At 46.0% G+C, this 21,096-nt stretch overlaps 3 protein-coding genes and 1 long non-coding RNA gene across 22 annotated transcripts in view; 2 read left to right on the plus strand and 2 right to left on the minus strand.

The window, feature by feature from the left end:
* Positions 1-1,564: 1,564 nt before the first annotated feature.
* Positions 1,565-3,300, plus strand: LOC125973956 (uncharacterized). Of its 2 annotated transcripts, none has more exons than XR_007483339.2 (5): positions 1,565-1,702; positions 2,020-2,081; positions 2,162-2,189; positions 2,928-2,994; positions 3,060-3,300. It is a non-coding gene; the product is annotated as an uncharacterized lncRNA (long non-coding RNA). The 2 variants fall into 2 exon arrangements; XR_007483338.2 differs by having other exon boundaries at positions 1,577-1,823.
* A 6,879-nt stretch (positions 3,301-10,179) lies between these two features.
* Positions 10,180-15,278, minus strand: LOC137840548 (cytochrome c oxidase subunit 3-like). 8 transcript variants are annotated; one of them, XM_068651672.1, is made up of 5 exons: positions 15,145-15,278; positions 12,290-12,351; positions 12,182-12,209; positions 11,382-11,448; positions 10,180-11,316 (listed from the first exon to the last, which is right to left on the minus strand). In XM_068651672.1, exon 5 carries the CDS (start codon positions 11,086-11,088, stop codon positions 10,180-10,182), a length of 909 nt encoding a protein of 302 aa, XP_068507773.1. In that variant the 5' UTR covers positions 11,089-11,316; positions 11,382-11,448; positions 12,182-12,209; positions 12,290-12,351; positions 15,145-15,278. The 8 variants fall into 8 exon arrangements, with proteins under 8 accessions (XP_068507773.1, XP_068507772.1, XP_068507771.1 ...); XM_068651671.1 differs by lacking the exon at positions 15,145-15,278 and adding an exon at positions 12,960-13,097; XM_068651670.1 differs by lacking the exon at positions 15,145-15,278 and adding an exon at positions 12,547-12,952.
* Positions 13,278-19,561, plus strand: LOC125973529 (twist-related protein 2). The gene is made up of 2 exons (XM_049727802.2): positions 13,278-14,110; positions 15,186-19,561. The coding sequence occupies exon 1, from the start codon at positions 13,518-13,520 to the stop codon at positions 14,070-14,072; it is 555 nt and encodes a 184-aa protein (XP_049583759.1). The 5' UTR covers positions 13,278-13,517; the 3' UTR covers positions 14,073-14,110; positions 15,186-19,561.
* Positions 18,567-21,096, minus strand: part of LOC125973508 (histone deacetylase 4) — a 38,812-nt gene continuing 36,282 nt past the window's right edge. For all 11 annotated transcript variants that reach the window (XM_049727767.2, XM_049727766.2, XM_049727762.2 and 8 more), the window contains 3 exons: positions 20,766-20,850; positions 20,351-20,492; positions 18,567-20,242 (listed from right to left, as the gene is read on the minus strand). In XM_049727767.2, the coding sequence (XP_049583724.1) occupies positions 20,203-20,242; positions 20,351-20,492; positions 20,766-20,850 (267 nt within the window). In that variant the 3' untranslated portion in view covers positions 18,567-20,202. The remainder of the gene's footprint in view (positions 20,243-20,350; positions 20,493-20,765; positions 20,851-21,096) is intronic.

Raw genomic sequence — 21,096 nt, forward strand, 5'->3', positions numbered from 1 at the left:
TACTGATTTATTTATTCACATTAGTCCCTATGGCTGCATGACTTCATGGGGTTGCAAAGCTACAGTACAGTATTTGGGGAGGGGGCGGGTGCATGTTTATAGTATGTGTTGAGAAGAAAGTGGGAAGGGGGGCCTCCATCCTCGCGTATCAAAGCAGACGCTGGTATCCTGGGCCGGGCCGGGCCGGCCCGGGCCCCCTTTCACGCATGCAGGAGACAAAGCAGTGAGTCTGCGTGGCATTAAAGAAACGCAAAATGCTTCAAGCTGCTCCGCACTCCCAATTAAAGCTTTATGAAATGGAACCCTAATGTTGTTTCAGAAACACCTTGTCGCTCGCTGTGGATATCAACCAAGGGAGGATAGCTTACAGGAGAGGAGAAGAAGGTCTCACTTTCTATGTACCTGCATGTTGTTTGGTTTGGTCGTTTTGCTTTCACATCATGTGAAGTGTTGCATCGTGTCGTTTATGAGAGTACCATTAAACGTCGGGAATGACTTTTTTTAATGAGGCATTATTCCTTTGACGTGACGTAATCCTCTCGCGTCTCGAAATTAGCTTCGCAATCAAGGCTGACGTGCGAGTTGATATTCGGGAAGGACTCAGCTGAGTCACACTTTACTGGAAAAGCAACGCGCAGTAAAAGGCTTTGCTTTGGCCTCACAAACGCCGACACCCAAAGAACAAATTTTGAAATCGAGAAACATTGATCCACTGACTAATTTAATTCTGCTCACTCAGAAAAATGGACAGAATACATTGATGATGTCATCAACACATTTGGAGCATTTGGTAGTGACACGGATAGAAAATGCAACATAGCATCTGTGGGGCCGGCCGCAAGTAGCCGAGAAGCCGTTGCACAATGAGAAGCAGCTGCATGGAGGATTCCTCGGCCGGAACATCTTGAAGCGCTTAAAGGCAGGCGGGCGCGCATAGCAGAGGGCATGCGTGAAGAGACAGGTGGAGATAATCAGGTGAGTGTATACACAGCACAGGCGTGCACGGCGCCCTTTAGATCCTCGGCCCAAGATCATTCGGGGTCGAGCGTCACCGCCATCATGACAGGCTTCGAGTAGTGTTGGCTGTTGAGTGAACGATTCGTTCGAACAGAACGAATCTTTTCAGTGAACGAGAGCGAATCCTAAAGTGTTTATTTTTGAACGACTCGTTCACTCACCAGCCAGCACGAGTTATCATATGCAGGTGCCACCGGAAAAACTTGTTTGGATCCGTTTGAAAATCATTTATTTGATATGACCCAAGAATCGTCTCTGTGCAACGGTGTGGTGTTTCTTAACAACCGAACCGAAAATGAGTCCACGGGAGCACTGCAACGGCCGCAGGATTTTTGCGATCCTTTGAGGATGAACTATCGATGCAAATATTTTCATTTGATTGAAGGCAATGGCGTTAACCACTCGACCAGAGCCTGCTCGGAAACAAAAGGAGATTTGGTCCTACTGATAGGGCATCCTCCATCCAAACATGTTGGGTGTTCAAAGTTTCAACGGATAGTCCGAAGCAACCCTTTCCACAGCAGTCACCATGACTGGTGGCGTCAGTGTGCCGAGGGCCGGTGGACGATCAGGAGAAGATTTGAATTGACGGATGTGACGTCAGGGCTTTAGGTAGACAGGTGTGCTCAAGGAGAGTTATCATATGCAGGTGCCACCGAGCGCGTAGCGGCGGACGGTTTCTCAGGTAAGCTAGCATGCTAGCAAATGTTTGTCGTCTCCTGCCGTTTGTCACGACGGACGCCGTGTTTGTTGCACGATTCTCGCGCTCAAGGGGAGTTCTCAAATGCAGGTGCCGCCGAGCGCAGGTAAGTGAGCAAATGTTTGTCGTTTCTTGCCGTCTCTCACGACGGACGCCATGTTTGTTTGTTGGAGGATTTTCACACGGCGACTGTAGGTCGTCGACGTTGGGGAGACCGCAAGGAGAGTTTTCAAATCGGCCCCAAAGTGTGTGCTTTGTTGCCTTTTCTCACAAGCCTTTTTTTTTTATTTTGTTTGTCGCAGGATTGTCGTACTCTCGTGACTCGGCAGGCAACGTCACGTCCACCGCGACGGTGGGCCCGGAGGTAAATTGTAGGGAGCAGGCAATTTAGCCCGTGAGCAAATGTTTGCGGTTTCTTACGATGCCATTTATTATTTCTTGCAGGATTTTCGCTGTCTAGGGAGTGCTTGAGGTTTGGGCACGGCACGGCACGGCACGCCACAATCGACTTTGCGTCGCGTCGTTGCGCGGTTTGGTGGTATTTTAAATGTCTTTCGAGGTTGTTGTTTTTTTTTTTTTTTCAATGCTGGCCCGCATTTTTTCATTCGTTTGTTTGTAGAAGGTTCGTAAATGACGCCGCCGATAAGCGCGTGTTTGACTATAGGAAATGTTAGTTTGACTGTAGTCAACTAAACCATTTTTTAATTATTTTATATTATGCGTGTGCCATTTCCGTGTCATGCAAACTGGTGAATGTAACGAATATGTTACGTCATGTTCAAATCGGACCGAATCCATTCAAAGATGCCGCCCGCCCGCCCGCTCGTTCTCGTTCCGTTACGCAACAAACCTTTGCGCGGGTTATTTTCTCCCGTTTTGGCCGCCGCCAACCTGGATCATCTGTCCAATGTGAGGTGAGTTGTAGATGATGAAATTAAAATATGAATTATAATCTTGAATGATTCTCATAATTGACTACAATGTAATGATTATATAGTTTTTCAAATGTAAAACTCTACTTAGAATGTATGAAATTAAAATATTAACTATGATTTTGATCAATTATCATAACTTACTACAATATGATTGATCTAAGCTGTATGTCCTTTGTTCTCTGGGTGTAGGGGGCGGTGTTTGGGCGAGCCGGTCCACGAGGAAGACGTAATGGTGCGAGCAGCGCCCAACTCATTGCATGTTCTGCCATTTGCAGGCCGGACGCAAAAAGGCCCGATCCGACCCGGCGACGGTCACCCATAGTTGCTAGCCGCTGTGATCAAGTAAGCAAGTGACCGACAACTTGGGGTGCTCTTTGAGTTTCTAACATTTGTTTCTGTTTCTGCAGATGGCGACCGGGACGTGACACAATCTGATCAGAGGTGGACTAACTGCTGTGGCATCGATCTGAAGTGGCCGAGTTCTGACGGAGACCCGCTTCCCTGGAGGCGTCGACCTGCGCAGCTTCAACGTGTTTTTTGAAATTACACCAGCGGTGTCCCAATGTCTGCTCGAGGGCTGCATACTGAAACAAATTCAGAATTCTTTGACGCAAATTCATTAAATCAATCCCGAAATGTTGCCATTGATATTTAGTGGCGTGTGGTGTGTGTGTGGTGTGTGGGTGTGGTCTTTGTGTGTGGTGTGGTGTGTGATATGTAGTGTGTGTGTGGTGTTTTTGTGTCGTGTTCGTGGTGTGGTCTTTGTGTGTTTGTGTGTGGGTGGTGTTTTTGTGGTGTGTGTTTGTGTGGTGTTTGTGTGGTGTGTGTGTGTGTGTTGTCTGTGGTGTGTGTGTGGTGTTTTTGTGGTGTGTGTGTGTGGTGTTTTTGTGGTGTGTGTGTGTGGTGTGTTTGTTGTGTGTGTGTGTTTGTGGTGTGTTTGTGTGGTGTTTGTGGTGTGTTTGTGTGGGTGTTGTGTGGTGTGTGTGTGGTGTTTGTGTTGTGTGTGTGGTGTTTTTGTGGTGTGTAGTGTGTGTATGTGGTGTGTGGTTGTGTGTGTGTGGTGTTTGTGGTGTGTTTGTGGTGTGTGTTTGTGTGGTGTGTGTTTGTGGTGTGTGTTTGTGTGGTGTGTTTGTGGTGTGTGTTTGTGTGGTGTGTTTGTGGTGTTTGTGGTGTGTTTGTGTGGTGTTTGTGGTGTGTGTGTGTGGTGTTTGTGGTGTGTTTGTGTGGTGTGTGTGTGGTGTTTGTGGTGTGTGTGTGGTGTTTGTGGTGTGTGTGTGTTGTGTGTGTGGTGTGTGTGTGGTGTTTGTGGTGTGTGTGTGGTGCGTGTGTGTGGTGTTTTTGTGGTGTGTGTGTGGTGTTTTTGGGGTGTGTGTTGTGTTTGTGGTGTGTGTGTGGTGTGTGTGTGGTGTGTTTGTGGTGTGTGTGTTGTGTGTGTGGTGTTTGTGGTGTGTGTGTGTGTTTGACTGTTGTGTGTGTGGTGTTTGTGGTGTGTGTTTGTGTGGTGTGTGTGTGTGGTGTTTTTGTGGTGTGTTTGTGTGGTGTGTGTGTGGTGTGTAGTGTGTGGTGTTTGTGGTGTGTTTGTGTGGTGTTTGTGGTGTGTTTGTGTGGTGTTTGTGGTGTGTGTGTAGTGTGTGTGTGGTGTTTGTGGTGTGTGTGTGGTGTTTGTGGTGTGTGTGGTGTTTGTGGTGTGTGTGTGGTGTGTTTGTGTGGTGTGTGTGTGTGGTGGTTTTGTGGTGTGTGTTTGTGTGTTGTGTGTGTGTTGTGTGTGTGTTGTTTGTGGTGTGTGTGTGGTGTGTGTTTGTGTGTTGTGTGTGTGTGGTGTTTGTGGTGTGTTTGCGGTGTGTGTTTGTGTGGTGTGTGTGTGGTGTTTTTGTGGTGTGTTTGTGGTGTGTGTTGTGTGTGTGGTGTTTGTTGTGTGTGTGTTGTGTGTGTGGTGTTTGTGGTGTGTGTGTGGTGTGTTTGCGGTGTGTGTTTGTGTGGTGTGTGTGTGTGGTGTTTTTGTGGTGTTTTTGTGGTGTGTTTGTGTGGTGTGTGTGTAGTGTGTGTGGTGTTTGTGGTGTGTGTGTGGTGTGTGTTTGTGTGTTGTGTGTGTGTTGTGTGTGTGGTTGTGGTGTGTGTGTGGTGTGTTTGCGGTGTGTGTTTGTGTGGTGTGTGTGTGGTGTTTTTCTGGTGTGTTTGTGTGGTGTGTTTGTGTGGTGTGTGTGTGTGGTGTTTTTGTGGTGTGTTTGTGTGGTGTTTGTGGTGTGCAGTGTGTGTGGTGTGTGTGTGTGTGGTGTGTGTGTGTGGGTGTTGTTTAGGTGTTGTGTGATGTGTGATGTGTGTGGTGTTTTTCTGGTGTGTTTGTGTGGTGTGTTTGTGGTGTGAGTTTGTGTGGGTGTTGTTTGGGTGTTGTGTGGTGTGTGTGTGTGGTGTGTGTGTGTGTGGTGTTTGTGTGTGTGTTGTGTGTGTTGTGTGTGTGGTGTTTGTGTGGTGTTTTTTGGTGTGTTTGTGGTGTGTGTGTGTGTGTGGTGTTTGTGGTGTGTGTGTGGTGTGTGTTTGTGTGTTGTGTGTGTGGTGTTTGTGGTGTGTGTGTGGTGTGTTTGCGGTGTGTGTTGTTTAGGTGTTGTGTGGTGTGTGATGTGTGTGGTGTTTTTGTGGTGTGGTTTGTGTTGTTTGTGGTGTGTTTGGGTGGTGTGTGTGTAGTGTGTTTGTGGTGTGAGTTTGTGTGGGTGTTGTGTGGGTGTTGTGTGGTGTGTGTTGTGTGGTGTGTGTGTGATGTGGTGTGTGCGTGTGGTGTTTATGTGTTGTGTGTGTGGTGTGTGCGTGTGTTGTGTGTGTGGTGTTTGTGTGTTGTGTGTGTGTGGTGTTTGTGGTGTGTGTGTGGTGTGTTTGCGGTGTGTGTTGTTTAGGTGTTGTGTTGTTTGTGGTGTGTTTGGGTGGTGTGTGTGTAGTGTGTTTGTGGTGTGAGTTTGTGTGGGTGTTGTGTGGGTGATGTTTGGGTGTTGTGTGGTGTGTGTGTTTGTGTGTTTGTGTGGTGTGTGTGCGTGTGGTGTTTATGTGTTGTGTGTGTGGTGTGTGCGTGTGTTGTGTGTGTGGTGTTTGTGGTGTGTGTGTGGTGTGTGTTTGTGTGGTGTGTGTGTGTGTGTGTGGTGTTTTTGTGGTGTGTTTGTGTGGTGTGTTTGTGGTGTGTGTGTGTTGTGTGTGTGGTGTTTGTGGTGTGTGTTTGTGTGTTGTGTGTGTGTTGTGTGTGTGGTGTTTGTGGTGTGTGTGTGGTGTGTTTGCGGTGTGTGTTGTTTAGGTGTTGTGTTGTTTGTGGTGTGTTTGGGTGGTGTGTGTGTAGTGTGTTTGTGGTGTGAGTTTGTGTGGGTGTTGTGTGGGTGATGTTTGGGTGTTGTGTGGTGTGTGTGTGTGTGGTGTTTTTGTGGTGTGTTTGTGTGGTGTGTGTGTGGTGTGTGTTTGTGTGTTTGTGTGGTGTGTGTGTGTGTGGTGTTTTTGTAGTGTGTTTGTGTGGTGTTTGTGGTGTGTTTGTGTGGTGTGTAGTGTGTGTGTGTGTGTGGTGTGTGTGTATGTGGTGTGTGTGTGTGGGTGTTGTTTAGGTGTTGTGTGGTGTGTGATGTGTGTGGTGTTTTTGTGGTGTGTTTGTGTGTTGTTTGTGGTGTGTTTGTGTGGTATGTTTGTGGTGTGACTTTGTGTGGGTGTTGTGTGTGTGTTGTGTGTGGTGTTTTTGTGGTGTGTTTGTGTGTTGTTTGTGGTGTGTTTGTGTGGTGTGTTTGTGGTGTGACTTTGTGTGGTGTGTAGTGTGTGTGTGTGTGGTGTTTGTGTGTTGTGTGTGTGTTGTGTGTGTGGTGTTTGTGGTGTGTGTGTGGTGTGTTTGTGTGGTGTTTGTGGTGTGTGTGTGGTGTGTGTTTGTGTGTTGTGTGTTTGTGGTGTGTTTGCGGTGTGTGTGGTGTTTGTGTGGTGTGTGTGTGTGGTGGTTTTGTGGTGTGTGTTTGTGTGTTGTGTGTGTGTTGTGTGTGTGGTGTTTGTGGTGTGTGTGTGGTGTGTGTTTGTGTGTTGTGTGGGTGTTGTGTGTGTTGTGTGTGTGGTGTTTGTGTGGTGTTTGTGTGTGTGTTGTGTGTGTGGTGTTTGTGTGTTGTGTGGGTGTTGTGTGGGTGTTGTTTGGGTGTTTTCTTTGTGTAGTTAAATTTTTTTTTTTGTGTAGTTTGTTTGTGTAGTTAAACTACACAAAAAATGTTTGTGTAGTTTGTTTGTGTAGTTTAACTAAAAAAAAATTTTTTTTTTTGTGTAGTTTGTTTGTAGTTAAACTACACAAAAAAATGTTTGTGTAGTTTAACTAAAAAAAAAAAAAATTTTTTTTTTTTGTGTAGTTTGTAGTTAAACTACACAAAAATTTTTTTTTTTTTTTTTTTGTGTAGTTTGTTTGTAGTTAAACTACACAAAAAAATGTTTGTGTAGTTTGTTTGTGTAGTTTAACTAAAAAAAAAAAAAAAATTTTTTTTTTTGTGTAGTTTGTTTGTAGTTTTTGTGTAGTTTAACTACAAACAAACTACACAAAAAAAAAAAAAAAAAATTTGTGTAGTTTAACTACAAACAAACTACACAAAAAAAAAAATTTTTTTTTTTTTAGTTAAACTACACAAACAAACTACACAAACATTTTTTGTGTAGTTTAACTACAAACAAACTACACAAAAAAAAAAAAAAAAAAAAATTTTGTGTAGTTTAACTACAAACAAACTACACAAAAAAAAAAAATTTTTTTTTTTTTAGTTAAACTACACAAACATTTTTTGTGTAGTTTAACTACAAACAAACTACACAAAAAAAAAAAATTTTTTTTAGTTAAACTACACAAACAAACTACACAAACAAACTACACAAAAAAAAAATTTAACTACACAAAGAAAACACCCAAACAACACCCACACAACACCCACACAACACCCACACAACACACAAACACCACACACACAACACACACACAAACACCACACAAACACCACACACACAACACACACACAACACCCACACAACACACAAACACACACCACACACACACCACAAACACCACACACACAACACACACACAACACACAAACACACACCACAAAACCACCACACACACACACCACACAAACACCACACAAACACCACACACACCGCAAACACACCACAAACACCACACACACAACACACACACAACACACAAACACACACCACACACACACCACAAACACCACACAAACACACCACACACACACCACAAACACCACACACACAACACACACACAACACACAAACACCACACACACACACACTACACACCACACAAAGTCACACCACAAACACACCACACAAACACACCACAAACAACACACAAACACACCACAAAAACACCACACACAACACACACACAACACCCACACAAAGTCACACCACAAACACACCACACAAACACACCACAAACAACACACAAACACACCACAAAAACACCACACACATCACACACCACACAACACCTAAACAACACCCACACACACACACCACATACACACACACCACACACACACACACACTACACACCACACAAACACACCACAAACACCACACAAACTCACTACAAAAACACCACACACACACACACCACACAAACACACAAACACACACCACACACACACCACACAAACACACCACAAAAACACCACACACACACACACCACACAACACCCAAACATCACCCACACAACACCCACACAAACTCACACCACAAACACACTACACACACACCACCCAAACACACCACAAACAACACAACACCTAAACAACACACACCGCAAACACACCACACACACACCACAAACACCACACACACAACACACACACAACACACAAACACACACCACACACACACCACAAACACCACACACACAACACACACACACCACAAACACACCACACAAACACACCACAAAAACACCACACACACACACACACACCACACAAACACACACCACACACACACCACAAACACCACACACACAACACACGCACACACCACACACACAACACATAAACACCACACGCACACACACCACACAAACACACAAACACACACACCACACAACACCCAAACATCACCCACACAACACCCACACAAACTCACACCACAAACACACTACACACACACCACCCAAACACACCACAAACAACACAACACCTAAACAACACACACCGCAAACACACCACACACACACCACAAACACCACACACACACAACACACAAACACCACACACACAACACACGCACACACCACACACACAACACATAAACACCACACGCACACACCACATCACACACACACCACACAACACACACCACACAACACCCACACAACACCCACACAAACTCACACCACAAACACACTACACACACACCACCCAAACACACCACAAACAACACAAACCACACCACAAAAACACCACACACATCACACACCACACAACACCTAAACAACACACACCGCAAACACACCACACACACACCACAAACACCACACACACAACACACAAACACACACCACACACACACCACAAACACCACACACACACACACACCACAAACACACCAAAAAACACCACACAAACACCACACACACAACACACACAACACACACACAAACACCACACACACACACACCACACACACACACCACACAACACCCAAACAACACCCACACAAACTCACACCACAAACACACCACACAAACACACCAGAAAAACACCACACACATCACACATCACACAACACCTAAACAACACCCACACACACACACCACACACACACACACCACACACACTGCACACCACAAACACCACACAAACACACCACAAAAACACCACACACACACACCACACAAACACACCACACAAACACACCAGAAAAACACCACACACACACCACACAAACACACACCGCAAACACACCACACACACACCACAACCACACACACAACACACACACAACACACAAACACACACCACACACACACCACAAACACCACACACACTACACACACACCACACAAACACACCACAAAAACACCACAAAAACACCACACACACACACCACACAAACACACACCGCAAACACACCACACACACACCACAAACACCACACACACAACACACACACAACAAACACCACACACACAACACACACCACAAACACACCACAAAAACACCACACACACACCACACAAACACACACCGCAAACACACCACAAACACCACACACACACAACACACAAACACACACCACACACACACCACAAACAACACACACACAACACACACACAACACACAAACACACACCACAAAACCACCACACACACACACCACACAAACACACCACACACACACCACAAACACCACACACACCACAAACACCACACACACACCACAAACACCACACACACACTACACACACACCACAAACACCACACAAACACACCACAAACACCACACAAACACACCACAAACACCACACACTACACACCACACACACACCACACAAACACACCACAAAAACACCACACACACACACCACACAAACACACACCACAAACACCACACACACAACAGTCAAACACACACACACACCACAAACACCACACACACAACACACACACCACAAACACACCACACACACACCACACACACACCACAAACACAACACACACCCCAAAAACACCACACACACACCACAAAAACACCACACACACGCACCACACACACACCACAAACACCACACACACACCACACACACAACACACACACACCACAAACACCACACACACACCACAAACACCACACACACACCACACAAACACACCACAAACACCACACACACACACCACAAACACCACACAAACACACCACAAACACCACAAACACACCACACAAACACACACCACAAACACACCACACAAACACACACCACAAACACACACCACAAACACACCACAAACACCACACACACACAACCACACACCACATACACACACTACACACCACAAAAACACCACACACACAACACATAAACACCACACACACACCACACAACACCCACACAAACACACCACAAACACCACACAAACACACCACAAACACACACACACAACAAACACACCACACACACACACCACAAAAACACCACACACACACACCACAAAAACACCACACACACACCACAGACAACACACACACACACACCACACAAACACCACACAAACACACACCACAAAAACACCACCCACACACAAACACACAAAGACCACACCACGAACACGACACAAAAACACCACACACACACTACATATCACACACCACACCACACACAAAGACCACACCCACACACCACACACACACCACACGCCACTAAATATCAATGGCAACATTTCGGGATTGATTTAATGAATTTGCGTCAAAGAATTCTGAATTTGTTTCAGTATGCAGCCCTCGAGCAGACATTGGGACACCGCTGGTGTAATTTCAAAAAACACGTTGAAGCTGCGCAGGTCGACGCCTCCAGGGAAGCGGGTCTCCGTCAGAACTCGGCCACTTCAGATCGATGCCACAGCAGTTAGTCCACCTCTGATCAGATTGTGTCACGTCCCGGTCGCCATCTGCAGAAACAGAAACAAATGTTAGAAACTCAAAGAGCACCCCAAGTTGTCGGTCACTTGCTTACTTGATCACAGCGGCTAGCAACTATGGGTGACCGTCGCCGGGTCGGATCGGGCCTTTTTGCGTCCGGCCTGCAAATGGCAGAACATGCAATGAGTTGGGCGCTGCTCGCACCATTACGTCTTCCTCGTGGACCGGCTCGCCCAAACACCGCCCCCTACACCCAGAGAACAAAGGACATACAGCTTAGATCAATCATATTGTAGTAAGTTATGATAATTGATCAAAATCATAGTTAATATTTTAATTTCATACATTCTAAGTAGAGTTTTACATTTGAAAAACTATATAATCATTACATTGTAGTCAATTATGAGAATCATTCAAGATTATAATTCATATTTTAATTTCATCATCTACAACTCACCTCACATTGGACAGATGATCCAGGTTGGCGGCGGCCAAAACGGGAGAAAATAACCCGCGCAAAGGTTTGTTGCGTAACGGAACGAGAACGAGCGGGCGGGCGGGCGGCATCTTTGAATGGATTCGGTCCGATTTGAACATGACGTAACATATTCGTTACATTCACCAGTTTGCATGACACGGAAATGGCACACGCATAATATAAAATAATTAAAAAATGGTTTAGTTGACTACAGTCAAACTAACATTTCCTATAGTCAAACACGCGCTTATCGGCGGCGTCATTTACGAACCTTCTACAAACAAACGAATGAAAAAATGCGGGCCAGCATTGAAAAAAAAAAAAAAACAACAACCTCGAAAGACATTTAAAATACCACCAAACCGCGCAACGACGCGACGCAAAGTCGATTGTGGCGTGCCGTGGCGTGCCCAAACCTCAAGCACTCCCTAGACAGCGAAAATCCTGCAAGAAATAATAAATGGCATCGTAAGAAACCGCAAACATTTGCTCACGGGCTAAATTGCCTGCTCCCTACAATTTACCTCCGGGCCCACGGTCGCGGCGGACGTGACGTTGCCTTCCGAGTCACGAGAGTACGACAATCCTGCGACAAACAAAATTTAAAAAAAAGGCTTGTGAGAAAAGGCAACAAAGCACACATTTTGGGGCCGATTTGAACACTCTCCTTGCGGTCTCCCCAACTTCGATGCCTACAGTCGCCGTGTGAAAATCCTCCAACAAACAAACATGGCGTCCGTCGTGAGAGACGGCAAGAAACGACAAACATTTGCTCACTTACCTGCGCTCGGCGGCACCTGCATTTGAGAACTCCCCTTGAGCGCGAGAATCGTGCAACAAACATGGCGTCCGTCGTGACAAACGGCAGGAGACGACAAACATTTGCTAGCATGCTAGCTTAGCCGAGAAACTGTCCGCCGCTACGCACGCGCTCGGTGGCACCTGCATATGATAACTCCCCTTGAGCACACCTGTCTACCTAAAGCCCTGACGTCACATCCGTCACATCAACGAATCAGTCAGTGAATATGTTCCGTCTCCTGACGTAAACTATGTAAGCCAGAATGTAGAAGAACCGTGTGCGCATTCTGGCGGCGCTTGAAGTAATGTGAGCCATGTGTGCAGAATAAACATGACATGTCAGATGAAGAGTTGGACCTGGAGCTGACAAACAACATGTACACCGGCGTATACCTATGTATGGACTTTGCTCTCCTTTAAGGTGCATTTTTGAAGGCTGTGATGAAAGATTGATCTTCTTGTCTCTGTTTGTTATCCTTATGATGGACTGATTTGGTTGAAGTGTTGCATTTGATGGCGATGGGGCCTTGTTTAGTGAGGTTGCAAAGGTGACATTGGAATAACCGAGTGAAAGAATTCAAGAAAGTTCCAGAGTTGCACTGTCGTGAAGAAGCAGGAGGGCGCATGCAGGCTCCCCCTCCAGCTGCAAAAGCCCTCCCCTTCCAGCCTCCAAACTATTTAGCATCCCAACCAGGGATGAGGTTTCCCCCCCAAAAAACACTTGGGGAAAAACTTCCTGCGCGAGGAGAAGGCATGCCAAAGTGCACTCGGACGCCTTTGAAGTAAGCCAGGACAGGGCGCGCGCGGAGGGCTTCGGCTTCTTCCTCCCATCTTGTCGGATACTTTTTTCTTTTTTGTGGGGCGGCGAGGGGGCTTTTGCAATTCGTCACCACGGCTTCCAAGGTGGACGTCGCGTTCCCCTCGCTACCCTTGCATTTCTTCAAGCGAGAAATGGAAGAGGGTTCCGGATCCCCGGTGTCCCCGGCGGACAGCCTGGGCACCAGCGAGGAGGAGGCTGAACGCCGACGGCCCGGCAAGCGCTGCGCCCGCAAGCGGAGGCCCAGCAAAAAGTCCGGCGGCGGTGGCGGCGAAGACAGCTGCGGCAGCGGGGGCAGCGGCGGCAGCGGCGGCGGAAGCCCGGCGCCCCTGAAGCGCAGCAAGAAGCCCAGCCCCAGCGTAGTCGGCACCGCCGGGACCCAGTCGTACGAGGAGCTGCAGAACCAGCGGGTGCTGGCCAACGTGCGCGAGCGCCAACGGACGCAGTCGCTCAACGAAGCCTTCGCGTCTCTGCGTAAAATCATCCCCACGCTGCCTTCGGACAAGCTGAGCAAGATCCAGACGCTCAAGTTGGCGTCGCGCTACATCGACTTCCTGTGTCAGGTGCTGCAGAGCGACGAGATGGACAACAAGATGTCCAGCTGCAGCTACGTGGCCCACGAGAGACTCAGCTACGCCTTCTCCGTCTGGAGGATGGAGGGCGCTTGGTCCATGTCCACCTCGCATTAAAGGCGTCGAGGGCGCGCGCCAGGTGCGATGCCAAAGAGGTGCGTCGCCTGCCACACACGTCACGCAGCACATTTACATTCTTCACCCCAACGCGTGCTTTAAAGCTCACTCAAAAGAAGGCCCAGTCATGCAGATTTGTTTTTTTTTTAATCTCAGTTGCACATTTCTCAGAGAAACTAATCATTTTGGATCCCTTCATTTTTCCCCAAGACGTTTTGCTTTGTATTTTGCTCACAACGGGAACGCCCCTGGGTGTGATAAGATTTTATTTTATTTTTTTTACCCGGTCGCCCTTTTATCATTAGATCACTTATTATGTTAGTTCGACATTATGATCCTATGAAGCCTAATTTGTATAGGTTGCTTGCGGGAAGGATAACTATTCGAAAATAGAAAAAGTGGAGGGGAAATAGAAAAATATTTTAAAAGAATGTTTAAAAATAAAAATGTCAACAAATAAAAGTGAAATCAGATTGTGTGAAAAATATAAGGCATTGGTGGCTGAAAGCTATTTTTTTTTGTTTTCAATCCGAGTCCATTAATTACATCTAATATTGAATAGTGTTTATGAAAAGACAATTTTCTTTTACGCAGCAGGCATTTGCTTTTTACCTCGTCGTTTTTTCGCGTGCATGCATGCTGGCATGCTGGCTGCAACAGCTGTGTGCGCACCGCAGGAAGGAGTGCAAAAACGAACTGCATGGCGGCCAGGACAAAATGCACCATTACCGTGTTAAACGAACAGGCCGAGATAGCTGCAAGATCCAAGAAACCAATTCGAATCATCAGTTCTTTCCAGAAAATAATCGGTAGAATAACGTCAAAATATTCCACAAGGCGAGTCTAAAATATGATTTGTCACAATAAATACAAATAAAACCTGCATTCTCTATAGTTTGTGAGTTCCTGTTAAGTCTGCATCGCTCCTTTTTAAAAACTCAATTATGTAACCAAAAAAAAAAGGCTTAAGATGTTCAGAAAATGAACAAATGGAAATCTCGCTCAAAGACGTCATGCACCGTTAATGTCAACATTGAAGGTTCACGTTTCATGTCATTTGGATTTTGAACACCTTGAATGAAAGCTGATCCTGATCCACTTCTTCTCTTGCAGACTGTCGTCGAGACCCAAATGGACTAGCACGAAGAGCCCGTGGACGTAATGTGCCGCCCTGGCGTGCATTGAGAAGCGTCACCCGCGCATGCGTGGCCGCAGCCAGCACACGTGACGTTGTCCACTTGCTGTCATGTGACAGCAAAAGTCAAAAAGAAGGATGCAAATCTATTTCACTTGTTCCCGGACATGTCGAAATGTCTACAGAATGATGTCCAAAGTGCGCCTATAGCCTGCAAAGGGACCAAACACGTGATCCCCTTAAAGTCTTTTTTTGTACATTTTGCTTATTTATTAAAACATATTTTTGAAGGAAACCTTGTGCAGCTTTTTTTTTTTTTTTTTATGTGGCAAGGAGAATTTTTCAACTGAGAAACAATTACTGGCCCACACTTGTGCTGATTACATTTCCATGTATGCAGCATTCATTATGAGGGCCGAAACACAAAGTTTGGCCTTGGATAATGGAGCGCCCCCCACCCCACCCCACCCCACCCAATAATCATAAAAGTCACCTTTATTAACAGCAGAGGGAACTTGAGCCACTTTCAACCCTGAACACATAAAAAAAAAAAGCTTGCCTGCTAAAACGTGTGGCAATGAGCTGAAAGCAAGATCAAAACTATAACGTAGAAAATACACACATCACACTCACGTGTACAGAAAAGTATAGCCTCACACCTGGCATTATTTTTCTCTCATAATGAATGTCTTCATCAAAACGTTCGAAATCATTTGCTGAATGAAGGTGATGTTTGATTTCACACAGCATTTTTTTTAAACAAAAAAAAATGACCTTGATGAAAAAAAACCTAATCTAATCAGATATAGAAATGCATCATACATGTTTTTGCCAGTGTTTACAAAGGTTATTGTTGGTTGCAGCTGGCGCGTGATGTGACTTTGCATTGTTGGTGTTAAAAAAAAAAAAAAAAAAAAAAAAAAAAGAAATGCCTGCGGTTGCTTGAGCTGTGTCGTTGAAATAGGAGACGGTCAAAAAGACGAGCTGGACTCCAAAAATGCTCGACGCCGCAGAGCCGAAGCATTCTCAAGGTAAGCAAAGCTGCATTGAATTGTCTTGCACATTAACAGTGTTACCATTCACTTTTTTTGCACTCTTTATTTTGTACTGGACCTTTGGCGCTGGTTCTTGCTCGCCGCCGGCCGCCCCCGCTTCTCGGCGGGAGCCCGTTTGATACGGGCTCATTATTCCGGGCCCTCGCATCTGAGCGGCTCCCAATCACCCGGGGCCACGCTGCTCGGCTGGGGCCGGAGATCCAGATGTTTCCTGTAAAAATGGCACGGAAAAACGCGACGACATTTTCATTCGCCTCCCACGGCCGGCTTGCGTTGCGCTAACTGCATTTGGTCCGTAGAAAGAAGCAGCACAACAACATGGGACTTGTTTCTTTTACCCAATTCCTATTTGGACTTGGTGGCCTCTTAACAGAAAGAGTTCAAAATAGGTGAATTGATGGGGAGTGTGTCATGCCAAGCCAAGTGGCGGCGTAATCTGGGCTGTTGCACAAATGTCTTTGCTTCCTTTTCCATGACGAGCATCCCTGAAGTAATCAAGCCTCATCAGCCTCTTTTGCTTTGGCACATTGCTCTGACAGTTTTACCTCAGCACGGAGCATCTTGCAAGCGGATCTAACTTAAGCGTCCGTGTTGTCAGCCAAACAATAATTACAGTTTTTACGAGCAGAGCGCTTCGACCGAAATACCAAATCTAACCGGGGAATATTTTCAAGGCTTGTTGTAACGGCAATCGTTTTCACTCTGCTTGTTTCAGGGCCTGATGGAGGCGGTCCAGGCGTTTTGTTTTCCGCATCAACGACGAGCAACGTTCTCCCCTGGGCTCATCAGCGACAATGATGGCCGGCCGCAGAGGTCAACGCCAGTCGGAAGGGTCGCACTATTTCAGGAGCTTTTACGTGCGGGCCGTGCCGGACCACCCCCGGAGAGACGGGGGCGGGGAATGAAGCCAAAATAACGGAGCCTCCCCACTTTCTAAAGAGACAGAATGGACAGCAACAAAAAAGCTGATCACTTCTTTTTCACACCAAAGCCGTCAAACAAGATGGGCCAAAAAGTAAGGGGCCTAAAGCTAAGCCTGCGGTCTACCTTTTCCAAGTCTCTTTTGCGACCGCTCCAAAAACGATTGTAATGAGCGTCATCTGTAATTAGTCACGCTGGCCCGAGCGGCATCACTCATTTAGACACTGAAACCTGCAATTAAAATGTGCTGTGATGAGTCCAGCTGGGTGGACGCACACACACACACACACACACACACACACGCGCGCACACACACGCGCGCAAACACACACACCCGGGTGGCTGCTTAATGATAGAGCCAACTGACAACGGCAGACGCTGAGGCCGCAGACCGCAATGTCATAGTGAGGAATCAAGTGGAAAAAAAACCAAGATAGCGAAGGCGGGGCTTCGGGGCTTTGGTATTGCCATCATTCAATCTGTCATGACGTTTGTGCGCTTTGTTGTGGCGACCCAACCGCCATCTTGCGGGCAGGCCTCCAGGAAGAAGGAGGCTTCTCCACCTCCCCGGTGACCCGACTTTGCGGCGGGGTCACGGGGTTACGTGTCCGCATGCGGTGGCGATGATAAATGCGGGCGCACCCGATAATCGGATGTCTCCAAACGATTAACCTGAGTGATTCTCCTGCGGTGTGGAGTGTGCTCCAAAAAACTCCCCAATCTCCTCAGAAAATGAACACAATGTTTGCAAAGGGCGAGTAGTCGAAGCTTCGCAAAGCGATTCTTCTGAGTTGTGAGCTGCCTTACGAGTATTTTTTCGTATGCATCATTAGCATAGCCTACTTTAGCTTAGCTGAAGGTGCACGACGGGTTAGGTCGTTTGGAGCTGGCGCATTCTTGAGCACCGTCTCCCTTCCAGGCTCGTTGCTTTCTGCAAATATTGTCCGTTAAGCTCGGTGGCTTTGCCTTTCACGCGACGCGGCGTCCGAATGATTTACACAATCTGAGGAGCTAACAAAGGCAGAGGCGATGGTGGCGGCTATTGACACTCTTACTCTCTTAATTCCGAGTTGCGGTGAGACAAAAGCGGTGCCGGAATGCGTGTTTATTTGAGGAGGAGCTGGAGGTACTCGTATTTGCTTTTCAAACGTGTTGTCTTTGCGTTAGTTCCGCCACCGACGGGGATTCTCGTGTTTATTTGGAAACAAGCTCAAACCTTTGACCTTCGCCCATGGGTGGCACAACTAGCGTGGGACCCTCGGCGCTATTCCTCAACGCCAGTTAAAAATATGCTTTAGCTAGCCACTTGCTAAATATTCTTTCAATTCATCAAATTTCTTGACAGTCCAAAGCCTGGTTGCTTGAGCTAAACCCATTCAGACGTTTATGAAATGTAAAATCCAGATTTAATGTTGGTCTCAGTTTTTTTTGAATGACTCAAATGTAACAGGTGCCATATAAAAAAATGCATGTTCAGCAATAGACAAGGAGCGTTTGGAAAAGTACAAATATGTGCAAGACTACGGGAAGCAGACAAGCCGATGGGAACCGACGCATCCCAAATGGCGGCGCGTAAAAAAAGAAAAGAAAAGAAAAGCGGTCGACAGCAAAATGGAAGAGAGGACAACAAACGGCGTCTTCAGGAGGCCTACTATGTACACGCAACATACTCATTATACAATATAATCATTTCTTTTTCATATATAGTATACAACTCTACTATGAACAGACAATGCACAATTGTATACAAAGTAGAAACACCCCCCCCAACATACACACACACACACACAAACCCTTCAGTCCATTTCCAGACCCTCATCAGTCTTGTCAGCTTTGCGACGCAACACAAGGCAATACGTATCAACAAAATATACACAATGAGAAACAAAAAGCTCACAACATCCCTGCAACGGTGCACAAAACAAAAAGTTTGTGCTCGGATAATTGATGTCAAAATGTCCAACAAACAAGAAAAATCCACGAACGAGAGCGAACGATATCAATGTTGGGGCAAAGATGAAAGTTGCGCAAGATAAGGCAACTTTGATGAGACTCCAGTGTTGGGCTAATAAACTCAAAAGAAGCCACAAAAAATGCAAGCTACTTGCATACAGAATGTAATTTGGATAAATAACGTGAAGCCTTTCAAATAGCAATTTGATTCGTGTAAGACGCTTTTCTTCTTCACACGTTACAACCTAAACCCGAATTAATAATTTATTATTAATTTTTGTCTCTATTTTAAAGCTACGCTATGTCTAATGTTGAACAATTTGGAACATGGCTTTCTATTTATCAGTGCATGCTACGTGTAAGTGCCTCCAATGGACGTTTGGATCTCACCCACCAAGATGAGACTGGAAAAAAAATAAAAATAAGGCCATTTAAGTAAGTAAGCCTCAAAGGTTGACAAGGCAAGTTTGGTGACGCACACACCCGATGTGTCGCCGAGTCGTGTGGAATTGGGAGACACTGCTATTTTGGAGCCCCTTTTTAAGGCAAAGCAAGTATCCAAAAATATCCCCCAAAAATGAAAAAAAAACGAAAAAAAAGGCACAAATGCACTCTTCTTCCACACTGTCAGCCATTTTGGAATGAGAACGACCATATAAGACGTTGGAAAAAAATGTCACCCAATTGATCTCTTTGTTCCATTCTTTCAGATAATGAAGCTGGGGAAAATGCGGGAAGGTTCCAACCTAAGTGCACAATCACATTCTTCACGACCACTTTTGATGAAAACGTGCTCAAGGATGCGGCTGGTCCGTCCGTCTGTATTGTGTCCGTTGTTGACTGGCGTTCAACAAAAAAAAAATCGTGTGTCACTCTAGCGTGGGGAAAAGTACTGGCACTAAAGATGCTCGTGCTCTTCCACTCGTTTCCATTTGTACATATCAAGATAATGCTTTTGACTTGTGCCGACCTGTCCTGTCCTGTCCAGTACGAGGCGATGACATGGGCCGGAGTGGCAAAGTCTCAGTGCTGGAAAAGGCAAATGGGGGGGGGGGGGGGGGACGCTTTACATGGGGGCGTCCTCTTCCATCGGTTCCTCTTCAGTCCTGTGCGCACACACATTAGAAATGAGCACACAAGTTAGCAAATCCAGAGATGACAGTTTGCCAATTACGTGTTCGGGCCTCATCGAAAAGCATTTAGAGCAAACGTACTTCTTTCCAAAGTGCTTGTTGGCGACGGAGAGCGAGGCCATAGCGGAGACGGTTTCCGCCTCGTCCGCGTCTCGCCGTAGGGCTTCGCTTAATGAGCAAGCCAGTGTGGAGGCAGAGCGTTGTAGTGAGCACCAGTATTTACCTGGGCGCAAACCAAACAAGATTTGGTGAAAAAAAAAAAAAAAAAAAAAATCACAAAAAAAATTCGTGAAATAAATCCACACATAAAACAAAAAAATTACACATAAAAAAAAGCCAAAAAGAATCACACACCACCTCCCAAAAAAAAACATGCTAAAAATAAATTACCATTTTTTTTAAATGGACTTTTGCGTTTGATTTCCATGCAGACTTTTGTGTGATTTTTGATACAACAGCACGTTGACGCATAAGACCATTACAGTTGTTCACTCACTGTGAGCTTCAAGAACTTTCTCCATCGAGTGGACGGCGTTGGCGTTTGGTCTCCGCTGCAAGACCTCGTCAGGAATGGGCTCCAACTGAAAGGAAAAAATGAAATGAGGGCCATCGCCACATGACTCTGCAATCCTTTTGTGTATTTAAAGATGGAGACTCATGTAGCAAATTTAGACCACGTTTAATGGTCTATGCTTTTGCTCGTTTCATTGATGTCTTTTGAGCGCTTCTTCTGTAAATTGTGATGAGCTCACTGATGAGGCCGCGCATTCTTGCTGCATTTGAATTGGCACCACTATTTGTAAGCGATCCACCAGTAACTCTCCTTC

Source organism: Syngnathus scovelli, chromosome 8 (assembly GCF_024217435.2).
Source record: "Syngnathus scovelli strain Florida chromosome 8, RoL_Ssco_1.2, whole genome shotgun sequence".
Lineage (NCBI taxonomy): Eukaryota > Metazoa > Chordata > Actinopteri > Syngnathiformes > Syngnathidae > Syngnathus > Syngnathus scovelli.